General features: G+C 38.9%; 1 protein-coding gene across 2 annotated transcripts in view; it reads left to right on the top strand.

Annotated features, from left to right (window-relative positions):
* The window catches only part of ATP10A (ATPase phospholipid transporting 10A (putative)), a 110,745-nt gene that overhangs the window by 29,348 nt on the left and 62,911 nt on the right, over window positions 1-18,486 (top strand). For both annotated transcript variants that reach the window (XM_086880595.1, XM_023948707.2), the window contains exon 2: window positions 13,825-14,029. Coding sequence is in view for 1 of the 2 variants with exons in the window: in XM_023948707.2 (XP_023804475.2) it covers window positions 13,825-14,029 (205 nt within the window). In the remaining variant the exon portion in view is untranslated. The remainder of the gene's footprint in view (window positions 1-13,824; window positions 14,030-18,486) is intronic.

Genomic DNA, 18,486 nt, shown 5'->3' with positions numbered 1-18,486 from the left:
AGGTGTGGTTTTTTTTAGGATGGGGTTAGTGAAAAATAACCTTCAGTTATAGCTTTGCGTAACAGAGATGAAAATGGTTATGTGCCAGCTTTAAAAAGCTGAGATTCAAATATTTTACTTTCTTTTTAATTTCTTTCAGACTAGTGGGGAAGAGTTCTGGGTAAAAATTTCTTTCATTTGGTCCACAGCTTTTATCTGCAGGACTAGACTGGTGTAATTTGGTGTACCATACTGTGAGATCACATTGAAGTTCAGTTTTAAAACTAATACTCTCACCTTTAAACTAGCTTGTGCTCAGAGGCTGTGACACAAACATTTTGGTCTGTGTCTGCTAGGCTGCTGATTACTGTTTTTTTCTGTTTATAAAGAGGGTGGCTGTCACTTGCTCAGGTGCTTCAGATCTCTGGAGCTCTTTTTGCCCCTCTTTTAGGCTGCTTGTTCCCCTTCCATGATTCAAACCCTTTCAATAAGCACTACCTTTGAAATTGCTTGCTCTAAGCTCAGTTTCTGGGTGTTTCAAAAGCCAGTCACTTTTTTCTTCTGCCTGCAATAAACACCTTGAAATTTATTTTTTTCTAGGATGTTGAATTTCAGTGTTCTATCATTTTTCCCCCAAGGAAGGTATGAATGTGAACTACAGAGAAATTGTCATTCTGGAGTTTGGCAGAAAAAGTGCTTTTCTGCCTGAGTTTAGACATCTGTTTAGATACATTTCTGAATCTTGGCCAAGATTTGTAGCCTGGTTTTGGAGTTCAGTGAACAATAAGTGAAAATCATGCATGAAAATTGTTTTTTAAAATGTTTTTCTAAATGTGGGAACAATGTTTGCCAACAAATTATTCAGTCATTTCCAAGAAAGACTGAACTTGATGAGGTAACCTTTCATGTTAAAAGAAACAAAGGACAATATCCATTACTATTAATTGGCCTGCTTTAAATTTAAAAATACTTTAAATTCTTCAAAATTAATTTAAAAAGAGTTCCTGTGAAAAAGTGTTCACAAATGACATTATTTCTTTGTAATGGGGAAATAGTGAAAAAGAGTTTCTAAGTTTTTTGTTTAAATACGTACAAATATGTACACATCTGTCAACTAACAAGCTCTTGAAAATATTTAGGTTTTAACTGACAATGGGTTTTTGGAAGTGTGGATAATTACTGTGGGAATTATTATGGTAACATACACTTCATTTTAAAAATGTATTGTCTGGTAAAGTGATGGAAACCAGCTATCAAAATTTATACTGATGGTGTTGTTCTTTATAAATTAGCTGTTTTATTAATCATAGTTCAGTAGTTGAGGACAAGTGGAAAAGATGGTGTTTCCCTGCAAAACTCTATAATTACAAGGTCTCTGAAGAGCTAAGTTAACAGGTTAAGATGTACTGTCTGAGTGAGCTGACTGTATCTAATAATGCCATTGGAATTATGAGATACATAATTCATAGTAATTTTGATTGTAAACCAGTGGGATAGGAAAGGACTACATTTCTCTCTGTGAAAACATTATTGTGAAAAGTATTATTCTAGCTTATTATTTCATATTCAACTACACTCATTGACTGGCTCCAGTAAGTTTGGAACATTAATGAGATTAAGACCATCATCTTTAATTCAGAGAAAGCAGCAAGTAGTGTGAAAACATAGTCAAGTTGAAATTAAAAGCTTTAAATAAATTTTTATCCTGATTTATTTATATGTAGATACCTGCAGTATCAGTCTAGTTTTGAATCTGAACTACTCAAATGTTACTAAAGGCAACCTACATTTCCTTTGAATAGCAGGATTTTACATTTCCTGGTTCTCACTTCTTCAGTATCTCTATTATTTACTTTCACCAAGAATTTTGAATATAAAATTTGCATCTCTAGGCATACTTGTTTTGACTCAAACCTTCAAAGATTCATATCACTGCATATGATTTGCATGGAGTCTGGTCTTCTAATTCTTCTTTGATGGAAGTGAGGAATATTTTTATATTCTGTGAATTTCTGTAAGATGGCCTTATATAAGGCTGAATTAAAATTGCGTTAGGACTTGGAGCATTGCAAATCGAGGCTTACACACACCCAGATTTCAATCTAATGTAGGATCCAACCCAGTCTGTGTACTTAGGTAGGACTGGTGGGAAGTGCTCCCAGGACCCAGATTAGATGGGACTTTAATGATCATCATTAAGAAAGCATTTTTTGGGGAAATACCTTGTTGTTATTTTATACCAGAATTTTAGAGATTTTCAAATTTTCAAATTTTGTTTTGAGAACAGTATGCTAATTTAAACATGTCTTAGTACTAAGATAGAGCCTGAGGCTGTTTGCTTTTCCTTGCATTTGTATTCTTGACTTGTTGAGGCAAGCAGTGATCCAGAAATGTAAAGACAGGCTGTATAACCTATGAGAGCAGATGAACACAGGAAAATTGGCCAGATACAGCCTAAGATAAGTCACTACGTTTAAACTGTGCTTCTCGGATCAGCCTGAAGTACAAGTTAAGGCCTATTCTCTGCCAGCTACATGGACAAAATAGGATTCCTCTTGAATTGTAGTGCCTTTTACTGCTCCTTCCCTCTTCCAAATGTACTGATGCTGGAGATGTTTCTGCTTCAGATCACGGGCTTACAGTGTTTGTGCATCAGACCAGGGATTCATCATAGAATCACTGAGGTTGGAAAAGATCTCAGTGGTTGGAAAAGACCTTTAGAGTCCAACTGTAAGATCTTTGAGTCCAACTGTAGCACTGCCAAGTCCATCACTAAAGTATGTCCCCAAGTGCCACATCTGCATGCCTTAAATACCTCCAGGGATGGTGACTCCACACTTCCCTGAGCAGCCTGTTCCAAAGCCTAACCACCCTTTCAGTGAACCAATTTTATTGAACAGCCAACCTAACACTTTCTTGGCATAGCTTGAGGCCATTTCCTTTTGCCTGGGAGAAAAGGACAACGCCCACCTGACTACAACCTCCTTTCAGGAAGAGAGCAGTTCGTTCCCCCCAATCCTTGTTTTCTTTAGACTAAACAACCCCAGCTCTCTCAGCCTCCTCTCATCCTACCTGTGCTCCAGAGCCCTCACCAGCTCCATTGCCCTTCTCTGGGCACACTCCAGCACCTCAGTGTCTTTCTTCTCACACTTCTTTCTTCAGCTTCATAGAGCTAAATTTAAAATGTCAGGTAGCTCTCTGGCTATCAGTGCAAGCACTTGTGAGAGCACTGCAGGAACCTGCTGCATGTTTGGTTCAGTCAGTGCGATAGAGGTGTCTCTTCTGAGAAATCTCATAGCTCTTATGTGTAAGAAACTGCATGGAAAAATAGCAACAAAGAATAGATAATAATATTAAATTAAAAAAAAAAAAGCTTTAAAAGAAAGATATTTATGCTCATAATTCAAGTTCTTAACCATCTGTTCTGTTCCTCTGGATTAGGAAGAGACTTCTGAGAACTCAGTTACCACAGAATTGCTGCCCTCCTTTCTGCAGAACTTAGCCAGTTAGGAGGACATTAGTATGATGGGGCAAGAGCAGTGGCTCACAAGTCTTTCCTCACCCCATGGGGAATTCATCTCAGGGTGTAGGACAGCCAGTCATATGTGTGCCAGAGCTCTAAAAGCAATATGCAGCATCTGATCAACAGAAGTTTGCCAGATTCTATTATCTGCACATTTCTGCTGACTTCTGACTATTCTGGTGCCTCTTCCATTTGCAAGTTGGCATTCAAGGCAAGTCAGCTTTTGCCTACAAATCCTGCCACACCTTTCTTTCATCACCATTAGAAGCACACAGAAGTGTCCTGGTTTGCTTTGCCTTACAGCCAGTAGGCATCTACAACTGCCAGGTTAAACTTCCCCCTTTGTTGTACCTACTGGAGGTGTTTGGTGCAGGCTTCTAACTGAATGGATGTTGAGATAGACCACAATTTTACACAGGATAGTGCCTTAAATCCCTCTTTATACACCTCGGTAAGTTTGCCTGAGTTTGAGGTTTTCCTGTTTATTCAGTCTCCATTGAATATACATCCTCATCAGATGGGGGGAAAGAATTTCTTAGTAACTCTGCAGTTAAATATAATTCATGTGAATTGAGAAACTAGTGTACCAGTACATGCTTCTAATATCCTTGAAAATCAGTAACCCACATGTTACACAGTCTTGCATCTTTCTTCTATGAGTCTCACATCATAGCAGAAAAAGCTGTTCTGCAAATACATAATGTCCCAATTTTTTCTTCTGAAAGGTTCTTCTAGTAATATTACAGCCAAAGTTATTTTGTTTCTCTCTCTCTTTTTGCTTTTTTTTTTTATTATTTTTTTTTATTTATCAATACCCGTTCTTTAAGCAGTTTACTTTTGTGTGGCACTACAATTGTGAAGTCTGGTGTGTAGGCTAAAGCTAATTTCTGGAATTGCTGCCAGAGGAAACTTTGAGGCAACAATATGGAAAACATAATGTCAGTTGTTCTGAATGTAAGCATTGCACCCTGGAACCCACTGAGATCTCAGCTGGTACTCAGAATTTTTCCTGCCCTCAACCTGTACTTTAGATTGTCCAGATGAAAACAGATGAGAACATCCAAATGAGATGGATGTCATGGATGGATGTTGCCCAGACAAGAACAAAACTAGAAGGAAGATTTAGGACTTAATAAGACTAGAAGGAAGATTAGGATTTAATAGTTTTAGGAGGACCTGGAGAAGGTTGAACACTTACATAGAGTCTGAGATGTTTGGTTTGCCTGTTAAATGTGAAAATGATAAATTATTAATGTTCTTGTTAACATTAAATAGCCAAACTGCATTAACTTCTTGAGTGCTTTATTGTAGTGATTAGGTAAAGTTTGGCCTTTAGACTTTTAAAGGAGATGTATGGTACAGTTACATAGTCTCCCCAGCTGAGTATCAGTGAACAACTCCATCATGTGCACATAATTAGAACTGATAAAAATTCTTTCAGTTTTTATATGTTTACTTAAAAGAACTGGAATATTTTTTCAAATACAAACAGTTGCACTTCTTAAGAAGTACTTGTCTTTAGAATCTCTTTACAAATGGCTTTTTGTGTTTACATAGTGAGTATATTAATGCTTTTTTTATGTCCTGGGTCAAGTTGTCCTGAAATCAAATGAGGCAGATGTGCAGAACAAGAGGAATGAGGAATAAAATTTCCACTGAAGTGACATAACTCTTAAAGAATGGGATTTTCCTTAGTAACTGTGCAGAGCCATGCTTAATTTATGTTCTGATATGTACCTTTAAGATATGAAGAGCTCCCTTGGAATGGTCATGTGATTGTATTGCCCTAAATGTAGTGGGAGAGCACGAAAAGGAGGATTTAGTCCACTAGATTTATGTATCTTGCACCTGAATTTTAGGCACTCAGAAAGTATTCCTAAGTCTCCTCAAGCCACTGATTATTGGTTTAGAGGACAAGGACCCTGGAAAGCTCCTACGTGGAGCTCATGGCTTACCAAAATTTGGCCCCTAAGTTATCCCTAGGAAGAGTTTCTGCTTTTTCTTCAATTGTTTAGGCATCAGGCACAGATTCAGGAGGTTTGTGTCATGAGGTATCTACTGTTTCAGTGGCTTCTCTTCAGCAGGACATTATTTCTTCTTCTTCTTTGTTTTCAGAGCACTGAGCTGGGATGAATCTTTTTGCAGTGGCTTGGAGTAGCACTTTAATGGAAATATTCAATGTTAATTATCTGTGACGGCTCTGAAAATCAGGATGAGAATGTTATCTGGCTGTGAGCCAGGCTGCATCCAGGCTGTTCTTCCACCTCCTTGTGTGATACCATTTAGAAAACCTCAATACTAAATTATCTATCTGTCCTGCTATATATAAAACAACTGATATTCTTCTCTCCCAATGTATATGTTTGTTGGGAGAGTGATAGGACTTTTTTTGCATTTTTGGCAGCAAACATAAGAGGTTGAGAATCATACCACGTACAGAAACCCTAGAGACTAGATGTCTCTCTGGAACAGTCTTGTTTTAAAATCAAGTTCTAGAAGACAGCTTTTCCTTTCTTCAGTTTGTATAACGTTTCATTACATGTTCTGCTTTTGTGTTTCATGTTGTTATCACAACAAGTTTCTTGGCTGAAAAATCATTTATTCCGGGTAGTAAATGTTTCATTATATTTAACAATAGTGAGATTTCTTTCAACATGAGGTATAATGGAGATAACACTACCAAGAGAAGTTTAATTACTACTTCTACATTATAAGCTGGAATCATTTCACTATTAGTGGAAAAATTAGCAGTTTTCAGAAAGTATTAATTTGATAAAAGGCACCTTTATGCCTCATCATCACTAAATATGCAGATTTGCTTCTAGCAACTGTAACATAAATTTGCACATGCTAATACTACATAAAAGGGAAAAAGAGGATATTTGAAGTGTGTGAAAATAATGCTCCTAAAATAAGGTGTAGATTATAGAGTCTATTTAGAAACTTCAGTTATGGAGAGATTTCATTCTCTTCAATGTTTCTCAAAAACACACTCTACTAATCTGTTTTGTCTGGTGAGTATCAGATTCAGAGTCTCATTGTGATTTATTTTCATAGAAACAGATGTTATCATTTGTGGCGGAATGGAGACATATTCTGGGCATTATGTAACCTCTTTTGGCATTAATTTACTCTACATGTTTTTCCTTCATTTTGCCGTGACATTGTAATTGTACCCAAATGGTTCTCAACATGTTTCCATAGATGCTTGACATGTTCAGACTTTGTTCAATGTATGCCTTGGTCTCACAGATAGCTCTTGTTTTTAAACCTGTGATCTACTACACTCGTAGTTTTCAAATCATAGTTGATACTGGTTATAACACAGCACTTTTGTTCACGTATTTCACATGCTGTCGACCAGCTCTTATTTTGTAGCTTGTGATGAATTTTGTAATATCTCTGCTTGCCACTGAAGTGTTCACAGTTCCTTAGTTAACAGTGTTCCTTTGTGGGAACCCTCTCCACACCAGCAAGTCCTGAGAGGAGAGGTAGGAGACTGAAGTGAAGGCTCCAGACCAGGCAAGAGAAAGAACGGATGATTTAGGAAAACTGTAAGAGCATAAAGACCTAATGAGAAACAGCTGGATGCTGGAGCCTCCCTAAAGATAGTCTGGCCTGATGTGACACTTCTGTGTTTGCATTAGTTTGAGGTTCTCCTTCAGAAGTTGCTGCTCTGTTTGGGCCCTGCTAATTAGCTCCCAAGTTTTTTTAGTTAGATCATACCTAACCAGAAGATTGGTTGCAGCACTTGTAGGCAATTGATCGGAACATATTTTAAATCACTGGGAGCAGAGATGTACCTGAATCATTCTTTTGTGCTACCCCAATCTATTTCTACCTCCTGAGATGAAAAGGAAGGACCTGGCTGACATCAAGAACAGATACAAAGTATGCTTTGTACATGCACAACAGCTCTTCGACTGTCTTTTGTGGAGGGCTTTTCGTCTTCCACAGACTTAGTTTCTTGCTGTTTCTTTAAAATCCTACTGTCCAACCTCAGCTGGCAGGGAAGGCAAAGGAGACAGATTTCTTTTGAAGTAAAGACAATTGTTACTTCAAAAGCAGGTCAGCGGATGGGCTTGGACTGGGAAACGACATTTTATCTGGATGTTTTGTGAGGCTTGAAAACCTCTGGGTTGCAGCTGGAATGTATGTAGGAAAGGGTATGCTCTATAAACCAGGTCAAACAGGCTGAACACCCCAAAAAGTGCAAGAGAACATCTTCCAATCTTCTGGAACATGTGTTTTACAAGCCCTGTTGAGGTATATTCAGGCACCTGTGCTGAGACTAGGCTAAGGTAGCGCTACACAGAAGCACGGGGTGCCCCAGCCACTCAATCTGATGGAGCAAATCTGCATCAGCCATTCCCACTAATTAACTGTAATTTTTTTGTCAATGGAACAGTACAGGAAGAAATGATTAGCTTGTAGTCCCCATCCTCTCAATTTAATGTATAAAATTTCTAATATGCAGACCTTACACAAGTGGAACAGATTACAGCTGCATGACTTTCATATTTCTTTGCCTAGTATTGTTTATGATAATTTTCCCAAACTTAAAAAAAGAAATTCTAGAGAAGACGCAAGACATATTTTATCTTATTATTATATACCTATATATATGTTATCTTAAGTAATTTTCAATAATTCCTTATTATGTCAAAAATGTTAAAATACATTCAAAAGAAGTAAACTCTCATTTTTGTAATTTCTGAACAGAGACAGTTTGAAAATTTCAGTCTTTTGTAGATATCAAGTGGTGTCTGCATGTCCAGAAAGAAAAATTATGAGCATTATCTTTATCAGCTCATGTTGCAAAGGAGACAAGAAGAAGAAAAAGCATAAAATGAAAAAAAATGTCATTTATGAGTTTCTGTGTTTCTAAATCAGAAACTGACATTTTTTTAAAAAACATCAATAGTTTTGGTTTGTTCAGTTTTTGCTGCTAACCAAAGTCAATCTCAGATTTGGCACTCACCTTCAAGATCTTCTTCAAAACAGCATTGGCCAAATATATACAATAGACTAATGGTTGACTAATACAAATTTTTAATAGCAAGGAAAGTATTTTTCTCTGTGTTCATACACTTGAAAGGATGTCTCAGACTTTTTGTGTGTATATTCAAAAGCAGATATGCCAGGACAATGGATATCATTGCAGTTTGACTCCTGCCGGGGCCACATTTGCTGTTGGCTAACAAAAGCGTTGATGTCAATACAGCTGTATCAGCTGACTTTTCAGCTATTCATTTTTAGATTTCTGTCAATGTTTACCTGTAACAATATGCTCAGAAAACTGAAAGCACTGGAAAGTTCTACTTCAAATTATGGCAGAGACAAGCATGAAGATTTACATGAGTGTGCGTTTAAACCACAGCTGACAATTCTTTGCATGCAAGTGTATTGATAAAGATTAAGTTGTGTGCAGGAGGATGCACATTCTTAGTATTTGAGCTCAACAGAACACATTATAGTAGCTGGGCATGGCTGTCTGAAATTAATAGTTCATTGTTGTGATTTAACTAGAGAATAACAACAATATTTATTCCTTCTGCAGAATGGCATTAGTTCATGGCAGCATATTGATTTGTAGGACTTTTACCTAACACTCCAAGCTTGAAAGATTTAGTATCTCTGACCTCTTCCTGTGGTTCATCATGGTTTGCAGCATTCATTTCTTGTAGCATCAGCCTTAAGTATATTGTAGGTAGTAAAATGTATCATCAGGCTCATGATAAATGAGGGTAAGTAGAACTAGAGTTGTGGGGTGTCACCTTCTGGGCTAGATATCCATGTCAGTTTCCTGTGACCATTGTAAGGGACTGGACTCACTGAGATGCTGCCTCATCTTTCCTGCCAGAAATGATTCCTGTATTCCTGCCAGAATTCTTTGAGCCTTTCAGCAAAATATTCCAGGAGGTTTGATGATGTTTAAGTAAACTTGCCAAAAGCTTTTGTTAACAAGTCCCTTGCAAATACGGCTCGCAGCTGCCTCAAAATTAGTGGTTTAGGCCACTTCAAGAGTAGCAATCAAAGGTATTACCAAAAGCAGATTTTAATACAAATTTGTAAAAGCATGACTTAAAAGAGTATAATGGCAAGGTTCTCTCTGTTAATACAGAGCTGAAGCACACAGGGAAATTAGAATTATAATAAATATTGTATGATTTACACCAGGGCTAGAATAAGAGTTCATAGGGTAAGGGAGATTTCCCCATTGAGTCATAAGTTACAGAGTGGACCCCCTTGCTTTCTAAACTTCTGATGGAACCTAAGTGCAACTCAAAGTGTCATCTGTCTTCATTCATGGGATATCTAAAGGATTTAATAAGGAAATCCTGCTGTTAGGTCACAAGATTCAGAATGGACTCCCTTGCTTTCTAAACTTCAGATGCAGTTTAGGTGTGGCTGAGTCCAATCTTAGCCTCAAACCTGGCAATGGTTTATATCTGAAGGACTTAGCAGCACTCAGTAATTGATTAATTTAGTATTTACAAAGTGATTAAATAAGATTAACCTTAATCAAAATAGTAATTCAGTTATCTGTAGGGTGTTTAAATCAATTCACGCCTGCACACACACAGACACAAATGTGTGTGTGTGTATATATCCATGTATATGCACAGAGGTACTTGTTAGAAGTTCCAATTTGTTTCACTGGAGTCTCAATGAATTACATTGAATGTCTTGGCATTTTTCAATGGGAGAAGCTTGACTGTCAAGGACTGGGGGTGTCAGCCCCAGCCAACTCTTCAGCTTTTGGTGACAATCCTCTGAGTAGTGCAGCTTGACAGATTGCAAGCTCTGAGTGTCATCCCACTCTGAGGGCCGTGCTGGTACATCCTGCCATGGTCTGGTAGAACTCAAAGGGCCTCATTGAGGACCACTGTTTACAGGGTCCCAAGATGACTGGCATTTTTTCATTAGTCCATTTCCATCCTGACTCTAACCCAAGTTGATAACTACTGAAATTATTCAAAAGCTGAGTTTCACTGGGGTTATGATTCACGTGGGTAATGTTCCAAGGCTATTAAGAGATGTCTGATAATTTCTCATTGCCCTCCTTGGTCAGGGAGCACGTGTCCCTGAAATTAACAGTGCCACTCCACCTTACCTATGCAAGGGTTCCTGGTATGCTCAAGGGACATTTCACCACCCAACTCACTACACAAAGTAGCCAAGGCCTAATGAGAATTATTCAAGTTGTAGAACAGGCTTGAGGAGGTAGAGCAGACCCCAGGAAGGAATGCACCACCACAGAAGCCCTGTACTGAGGCTGCAGAGGACTGCCATCCTTTTGGGCTGCTTCTCTTACAGAAAATCTGACTCTTCTAACTCTCTATATTATATAATTTTACTGGCACAATATAACAGCAAGAATAAACATTTAGTAGGTAATAGAAAACTTGGACAACAAAGTCCTGTCTCTGCACAACCAATGGAAAAAGCTTAACTTTATCAATGGGGTCACTCGGTGTGTTTGTACTGGATATAGAATATGACGGCTGTCTTGAGGTGAGCTAACCTGCATATTCAGAGGACTAGGCTGAGCTATGTTAAAGGAAAGCTTCTTAGGGCCTGATGTATTCATGTCCAAATAGTTTCTGAATCACCCCATGTGAAGACTATCACGCCATACTCTGCAGAGAAGCTTGCAGTGACCACTTACTGGCTGCAGTGAGACAAGTCTCAGTTCAGAGCTCTGCTAGAGGACACAGAGAAACCCAGTCTAAAGAGGATTAGGAAGTAATTTTCCATGAAGACAGTAATTTTCCATCCACTATTGACCCTTGTTAGCAAAGAGCTGATCGAGTGGAATATGGGGCCAAATTGTTCCCGTGTGCCTAATGAAGGGGGTTGTGCCCTGGGGCCCTGGTGCATGTCCAAGAGGTCTTACATTCATAGATTTATTGAATCACAGAATGGTTTAGCTCAGTAAGGACCTTTAAAAATCGCTTAGTCCAATATTCCTGCCAGGAGCAGGGATATTCTTCAATGTATCAGGTTGCTCAAAGGCTCATTTTGAACACTTCCAGGGATGGTGCATCCACAGCTTCACTGGGCAACCTGTTCCAGTGTCTCAGCAGCCTCACCATAAGAAATGTTATCATCTTATCACCATCTTATGTTTCATCTAAGCCTATCCTTTTTCAGTTTAAAACCATTACCCCTTGCCCTGTGGCTATTGGCACTGGTAATAATTGCCTTTTTTACAAGTCTCTTTTACATATGGAAAGCACAATAAGGTGCTCCCTACAGCCTTCTCTTTTCCAGGCTGAACAACTTCATTTATTCCAGCAGAGCCATTTGGCCTTGTGTTGCTTAATATCCACCCTTCCTGCCACCGTGTATATAGTTGTGGCAGTTGCTAAGCATGTGAGGGATGAGGAAATGCTAAAATAGCAATGCTTTTCAAACAATAGAAATTAAATAAAAAATAGTAGTGCTTATAGCACAGTATGGGACTACTTGCTATTTTTATCCTGATCGTGCTTTTGTACTGCTGTTCCTTGTACATGCATTTGTACATCACCCAGTTTCACAGTTAAATTAAAAAGGATGAGGAACAACAGACACATGTAAAGGGATTTGGAGTTACAGATTGCAGAGCTAACAAACCCTTCAGATCTGCAGTGCAGTAATTTGTACTGTATTGTAGCACACTGGGTTCCAAAGCAATTCATACTCATTAGCAGAGAAAGTTAAATGTTTGTTTCAGCCTGATTATGAAGAAAATGTGTAATTTCAGCACCTAGTAGGTGTACTACCTGCCTTTGTTAGATTATCATGTTTTACACTTGGTTCGCACTAATCCTTTTCAGGTTTTATCAAAATAGAAATCACAGCCGTAATTTTCATTCTTTCCCTTATAAACTGGATGTTATGAAAAGACAATGAAGAAATTCTGGGAGATAAACCTGATCTGATACCTGACCCTTTATTGTTTAGGATTTGGGCTAAATACATGAAAAAAGGCCAATTAAGTTACTAATTCCTCTAACACCAGTGAAGGCATAACTATCAGTAACTCCAAAGTAACAACATTGTCAGGACTTCCCTGTTTCCACTTCGTTATAAATCTATTCACATTACTGCTGAAAGTGATTTTTTTAAAAAAAATATACTTTAAACAACATAAAAAGGCTACTGCCACCTCTCCCCACCACTCATCAGAATCCCATTTTGCCAGTTAAAGTGCTGTCTCAAGAGACAGTCTCTGGTGACAGCGCCAGCATTGACAATTGTCTTGGACCTTACACAGCAGAAGGCCTTCTAATGGCTTAAAAAAGTGTCAGCATATTAGCTTCCCATTTTAAGGAGGTATTTTAACAAGTCAATATTGGGGCTGTTTTGAAATTGATTTCTTTCAAAATCATAAAAGAATAAATCACTTTCCACAAATGCCAAGAAAGCACATGAGTCTGTGCCTGCTGTAAAACTAAAATCTAAAATTTTAGCTAAAATTAATTAGGCGGTCACCTGTTCCTTTTTCCTCTTTCTCTCAAGAAAAAGTTAAAAACTAAAAAGTAGCAAACTGGCATGACCTTTAGCAAGGCTTAGCGCTTGTACTCCAAAATGAAATGTTCAGGGTAACTAAGCAGGAATCAGCTATGTAACAGACAGCACTCTGGCTAGAAGAAATAGAGTAGAAATACTTAAATTAGAATGTCCTTTCCCAGTAGAGTAGATAGGATTGCATTTTACCAGTTTTAGTGATGAATGCTGAAAATTCCTCTCAGTTAGGGATCTTTGTCCAGCTATGATGTGCAGCAATATACAGAGTTTGTCCCTGTTGGAAAAAAGGAACAAAGGCAAGCTATGTGAGGGTGCATCAGAGGGTGGCACATGAGGGAGAACATTCAGGAGCCATTCCGGGCAGTTGTCCTGCATCCAGACTTGTTCTCATTTTTTCTCTTCCCCTTTAAATGATTCCTTTTCACACAGTATGGGCACTGGCCCTCTTTCCTTCTTGGGATCATATGTGACTCAGAGCATGAAGGGAGAGAAAGGAGAATGTGTGAAGCTCCTGTTTGCCCTGCTTAGTCAAGTCTGACATCAACATGTTTCCCTCTGGATCTTAAAAGTGGGTCTTGGTAACTCAGACCTGGTTCTGAGTCACTGGGAAATGGCCTCTTGGCAATCTGCATTGATTTTTTCCAGAGTAACTTAAGAGTTCCTGAGGGCCTTCCAAAGACACTCCTGTAACAGGTATTCCTTTTAGAAATCAAACCAGATTTATCAGAAGCATCTCAGTCTGTGCAATTTTTTTTATTAAAAGTCTTGTGCTTTTTTTTTTTTGTTTGTTTGTTTGTTTTCAGAAATGAGAAGAAATATATAAGCAGATACTGGAAAGAAGTGAAAGTCGGAGACTTTGTGCAGCTTCGCTGTAATGAAATTATACCTGCTGACATATTGCTGCTCTCCTCAAGTGATCCCGATGGGTTGTGCCACATAGAAACAGCCAACCTGGATGGTGAAACTAACTTAAAACAAAGACAGGTTGTGAGGAGGTTCTTAGAACTGGTAAGTCTCCATTCCTAACTCCTATTTAAGATAAGAATTCCATTTGAGTAAGTAGCTGGTTACCAGTACACTCCACACAAGCTAAATCTGCTTGATCTAATAGTGCTAATGAACTATTGTTATGGTTGTCATTAAAATGTTAGCACTTGCCAACAACTGACCTCATCGTAGTATCAGAAGTTTTACCATCATTTTTCCCTGAATCTGAATAGGAATTATTTGGGGCAATTGTGTGTGGTTGGAAAATGTTGGAGGATTTTAATGGCTTCTATTGTAGCTTGATTCTTGAAAACACATTTTAAATGCCCAAGGAGAAGATACTTAAATATAAACATGTACTGCCTGCAAACCAGATCAGTTTCAATTAGAAATCTGCCTCAAACTCTGTGTTGCAGAATATCCCTCCAACACTTGGAACATTAAAGCTTGTAAGATTTAAAGGGACAGCAAACATTTGTTCTGGAGGTATCTGTGCTCAAAAACTGTTTTACTGCTCTCTCACTGTGCTTATCTCTCTCCAACAGCACTATTTTGAAACAAAACATAATCCAGATCAGTTACTGTCAGCAGAATTAGAGGAAACTACCTGAAGTTTTACTTGCTTTAATGATCTTATTGAAATAGTATTTATTTGTATGCCCTCCTCTCCCATCTCTCTTGCCAGCTAATTCCAACTTCCTGTATTTGTCAGGAAAAAAAAAAATTATTTTTTAGAACTCAACTACATCAGTTCTCCTAGTAGCACTTCTAATTTGAGGGATTTTGCAAACAATGGGAGCTGTTGCCCTTACCACTGTCATCAAAGGTAACTACAGAAGCCTGTGGCTGTATTGAGAAAGATCGGGATTAATGAAGTTATTATCTGAATAACAGGATAAAAGTCAATGTGCCTTCCAAATAATTGTTTATGGTAGGTAGACCTTTTCTCTAAATAGCTTGTAAAAATGTGAGATAAGGACTTGTTTAATGATCAGTGATTTCCACACAGAATTTAGACATGATATGGCACCTACCACCATGGCAACAAGCACAATCAGCTACAGGACAAATGTTTCAAAAACTCTTACTGTTTTCAAAGTTCATTGAATTGCTGCTCAAGCCTCCCATCCTGTTCCTGCTGAGAGGAAATCTCTCCCAGTGGATAGAGCTTCGGGGAGGTGCTCAAATGATGTATCACAGTTTTCTGCCAACACAGACTTCTTATATGACTTCAGGTGCATTATGTAGGACAAAAACTGTAGATTTCATTTAGGTAACTGAACACAGATGCGTTTTTTGCGTTTCTAGGCACAGTTATAAGCTAAGGGCACATTCCAGCTCTGTCTCAAAGGGAAGGCACCATGCCCTCCACTCATCCACAGCAGATGGTTGTATTTCTGTGGTCAGAGACCACTGGACATATATCATTAGGTGCTGGTAAACATGGTGAAAGGAATTGATAAGTCCAACTACAAATTATCAGAAAACTGGCTTTCAAGACCCTTGCTACCCAAAGGAGTCCCTTATACTGTCTTGGGATCCCCAGCTCCCTGGCAGCTAAGTAGTGATTCAGCATTCCTGGAAGCTGTCAGGCTGAGAGGACACCTGCCAACCCTACAGACTGCCCTGCTCCTGTGAGCTGTGGCACCTAGATGTGTGCCTGCGCCCATCAGTTGCCGAGTCACTTCTGTGTCTTTAACCAGTGATCCCATGCATGCATTAACACAGCAGAAAAACCAGGAGGGAGTACCCCAGCAACATTTCGTTTGGCATACTCAAGGAGGTTTAAATTGCTGATCCAAACCAGGCAGCTGAAGACTTCACCTCTGGCATTTGTACAGTTTGGCAAGACCTGTAACCTTTAGACTGTTGTGTAAAAGTGAGTGGCAGTGCCATTGCCTCCTCAAAGCGGTTAAAGACTATCAAAGACTGAATTTGGCCTCACTGAGGAAGAAGGCTGAGGAAATGGTTCATGCCTAGGGAAGCATAGCTAGCTCTGTTATAGCCAAGCACATCACAGTATATGCAGCGTGGCTAGCTCAGCATGCCCTGCTTTACTGAGGAAATCAGTTATGTAGATACTCGCCGTCAACTTTGTAGACACCTAGCATACTTTGGATTTCCAGCCCATGCACCTTCCATATCTCAGTTCTCTGTATCATAAGATGATTACAGAACTTTTCTATCTCAGAAGTGTGCTCAGAAAAAATGTGGATAAATATTTTTTTTTAAAATAAATTTCAGATCACAAGGTGCCAAGCTACAATAGCTGTGAGGTCCATAGTAAATTGTCAGGGGTTAAACTGAGGTCAGTGACAAAAAGCTCATTCATTCCAATGAAAACAGGACTGGTCCTCAAGGAGTCAAATATTGAAAGAGAACTTGTAAGAAAACCACATGTGATTACCTCCCCTCTCTTAAAATAGCTGAGAAAGCAGGAAATATCCAAGCCTGGGTTCCTACATCAACTAAGTTGTAGGCAAAGTGCACACTTACAAGTAAGAAGTCTTCAGCAGCTGCAGCATTACAGAACCTTCTCTGTAACAGCACCCCATACGTTATTCAGCAGAATACTTGCCATCCTCATTAAAATCCTGGCCAAAAGCTCTCTAAGCATACTGTTAATTCATGCAGCAGCATTAGCTTTCACACTTCATACTAGCAGGGATAGGCTCTTACTGATTCTTGAAGGTATTGCCTTGCTGAGAGGTACTCAGCAGCAGGATAGAGGGAAGTGCTTGGAAAATGTTGGATGAATATTAGTACCACAGCCAGGTAGCATGGAATAAGAAATTGATGCCTGTCTGTTGGACTGAAGTTCAGTTCCTATACGGATATATCTTCATCAGTTCCTATATGGATATATTTTAAGTTGCCACAACTGGAGAGAATTTATTGTTAGATCTCATAAAATACTTAAGATAACCAAAATTTTCTTGCAGCTAGTGCTAACCCTCCTTTTGCCAAGCCTCAGAGAAGCTTATTCCCAAGTCTTACAAGACCTGCATCCCAACCTGTTCATGCATTGGCTGAGAATGCTTTTACATTTTTATATTGACACTTTGCTCAGGAGAACAAGTCTCAGTTATGTTTATAGCTGTTTGGTTCTGTGTCATTCTGCAGTCCTGTTGTTCAAGAAGGAAAACAAACAAATAAATTATGTAGTCTTGACCCTCTCTTTCCCACACTGCTAAACACTTCCCCCCCCCTCCTTTACAGAATGACGTGCCTCATCATGTGGCTTATCACAGGACAAAAAACAGATTTTTTGGAAGCTTCTTTTCAAACTATCAGCTATTAACAGCTGTCTTTGAATAATGTCTCTGCATCAGTATTTAAAGTTTTTAAAATAAACTTTTACAAAGGTTGGCTTGCTTCATATATGAGATAACATAACTTTGGAGCACATGCCTGTGAGGCAGGTCAATGAAGGATAGCTATTTCTATACCTGTCACTCAGCTGGGCATGGGAATGGAGTGGGGGTGGCAGCAGGAACTGTTGTCTTAAGCTACTGTTATGCTTTCTTGATTCTGTTCCTGCCCTGTGTGCACCCACACAGTTTACAGCCCCGCAGGTCTGTGCTGAGCTCTCAGAGAGAGCCTGGTTGCCAGTTTGGGGTCACTGAAGTGGCATGTGCACTGGGCAGTCCTCCTGCAGCCACTACATTTTCTCCAAAGGCCAGCAAGGCCAGCACTGTTTTGTTGGGTACAGCTGTCTTCTGGAAAGGCCACTGTTCCTCCAGCATCCTCTGAAGGACCTTTGTGTGTTTCTTTTCAGCAGTAACAGCATATAAGGCCATAGTCTCAGAGAGGAAAAGGTCTTACAGTCTCCCTCTTCCAAACCTTTGTTCAGGAAAGCAGCATTCTGATACCTTTTAAGCCTCTTGAAGAAGCAATAAGAAATTATAGAAGCTTTTCTGTATCCTTGTCTTCAGTGCTTTGCAGGCATTATTTTACTTTGAACATATGCTCAGAAGGTCCAGGATCAGCGTTTGTGGGCTTGGATTGCATCTCTCCACTTGTGAATTCCAGGAAACTGTTTTCTTTTATAGTGCTAGTGACCATAAATACTGCTTATTTTAGTGCTGCTTTGAATTGTCTAAGTAATTTATAGTAGACTGGGAACATACTGCTCGTTAGCTTTGCATGTTTGTTAATGAATGCGATCTGCCAGACATAAACCTGTACTTTGTGTACATGATTCTACACCTTATCAATGCACAAGCTGTGAGAAGAGTCACTGATACATTCCTCTGGCTTCCATGTCTGAAGATAACAGTTTGAATTATACCTTGTTGTTGTAGACTCAAAATAGTCAAGAAAAAAGAAAATTATTCAGTGAGTAGATAAAAAAAAAAAAAAAAGAAAACAGGAGATTTTACAAAGGCCTTGACATTTTTTCCACCAAGACTTTAAATACTGTGTTCTTGTTATTCTGCTACTACAGCAACAGGATGTGTTAGAACTGTTTAAAATAG

Source organism: Cyanistes caeruleus, chromosome 3 (genome assembly GCF_971803275.1).
Source record: "Cyanistes caeruleus chromosome 3, bCyaCae1.hap1.1, whole genome shotgun sequence".
In the NCBI taxonomy this organism is placed as follows: Eukaryota; Metazoa; Chordata; class Aves; order Passeriformes; family Paridae; genus Cyanistes; species Cyanistes caeruleus.
Note: the sequence above shows the minus strand (reverse complement) of the source record. Positions and strands in the feature narration are given on the sequence as shown.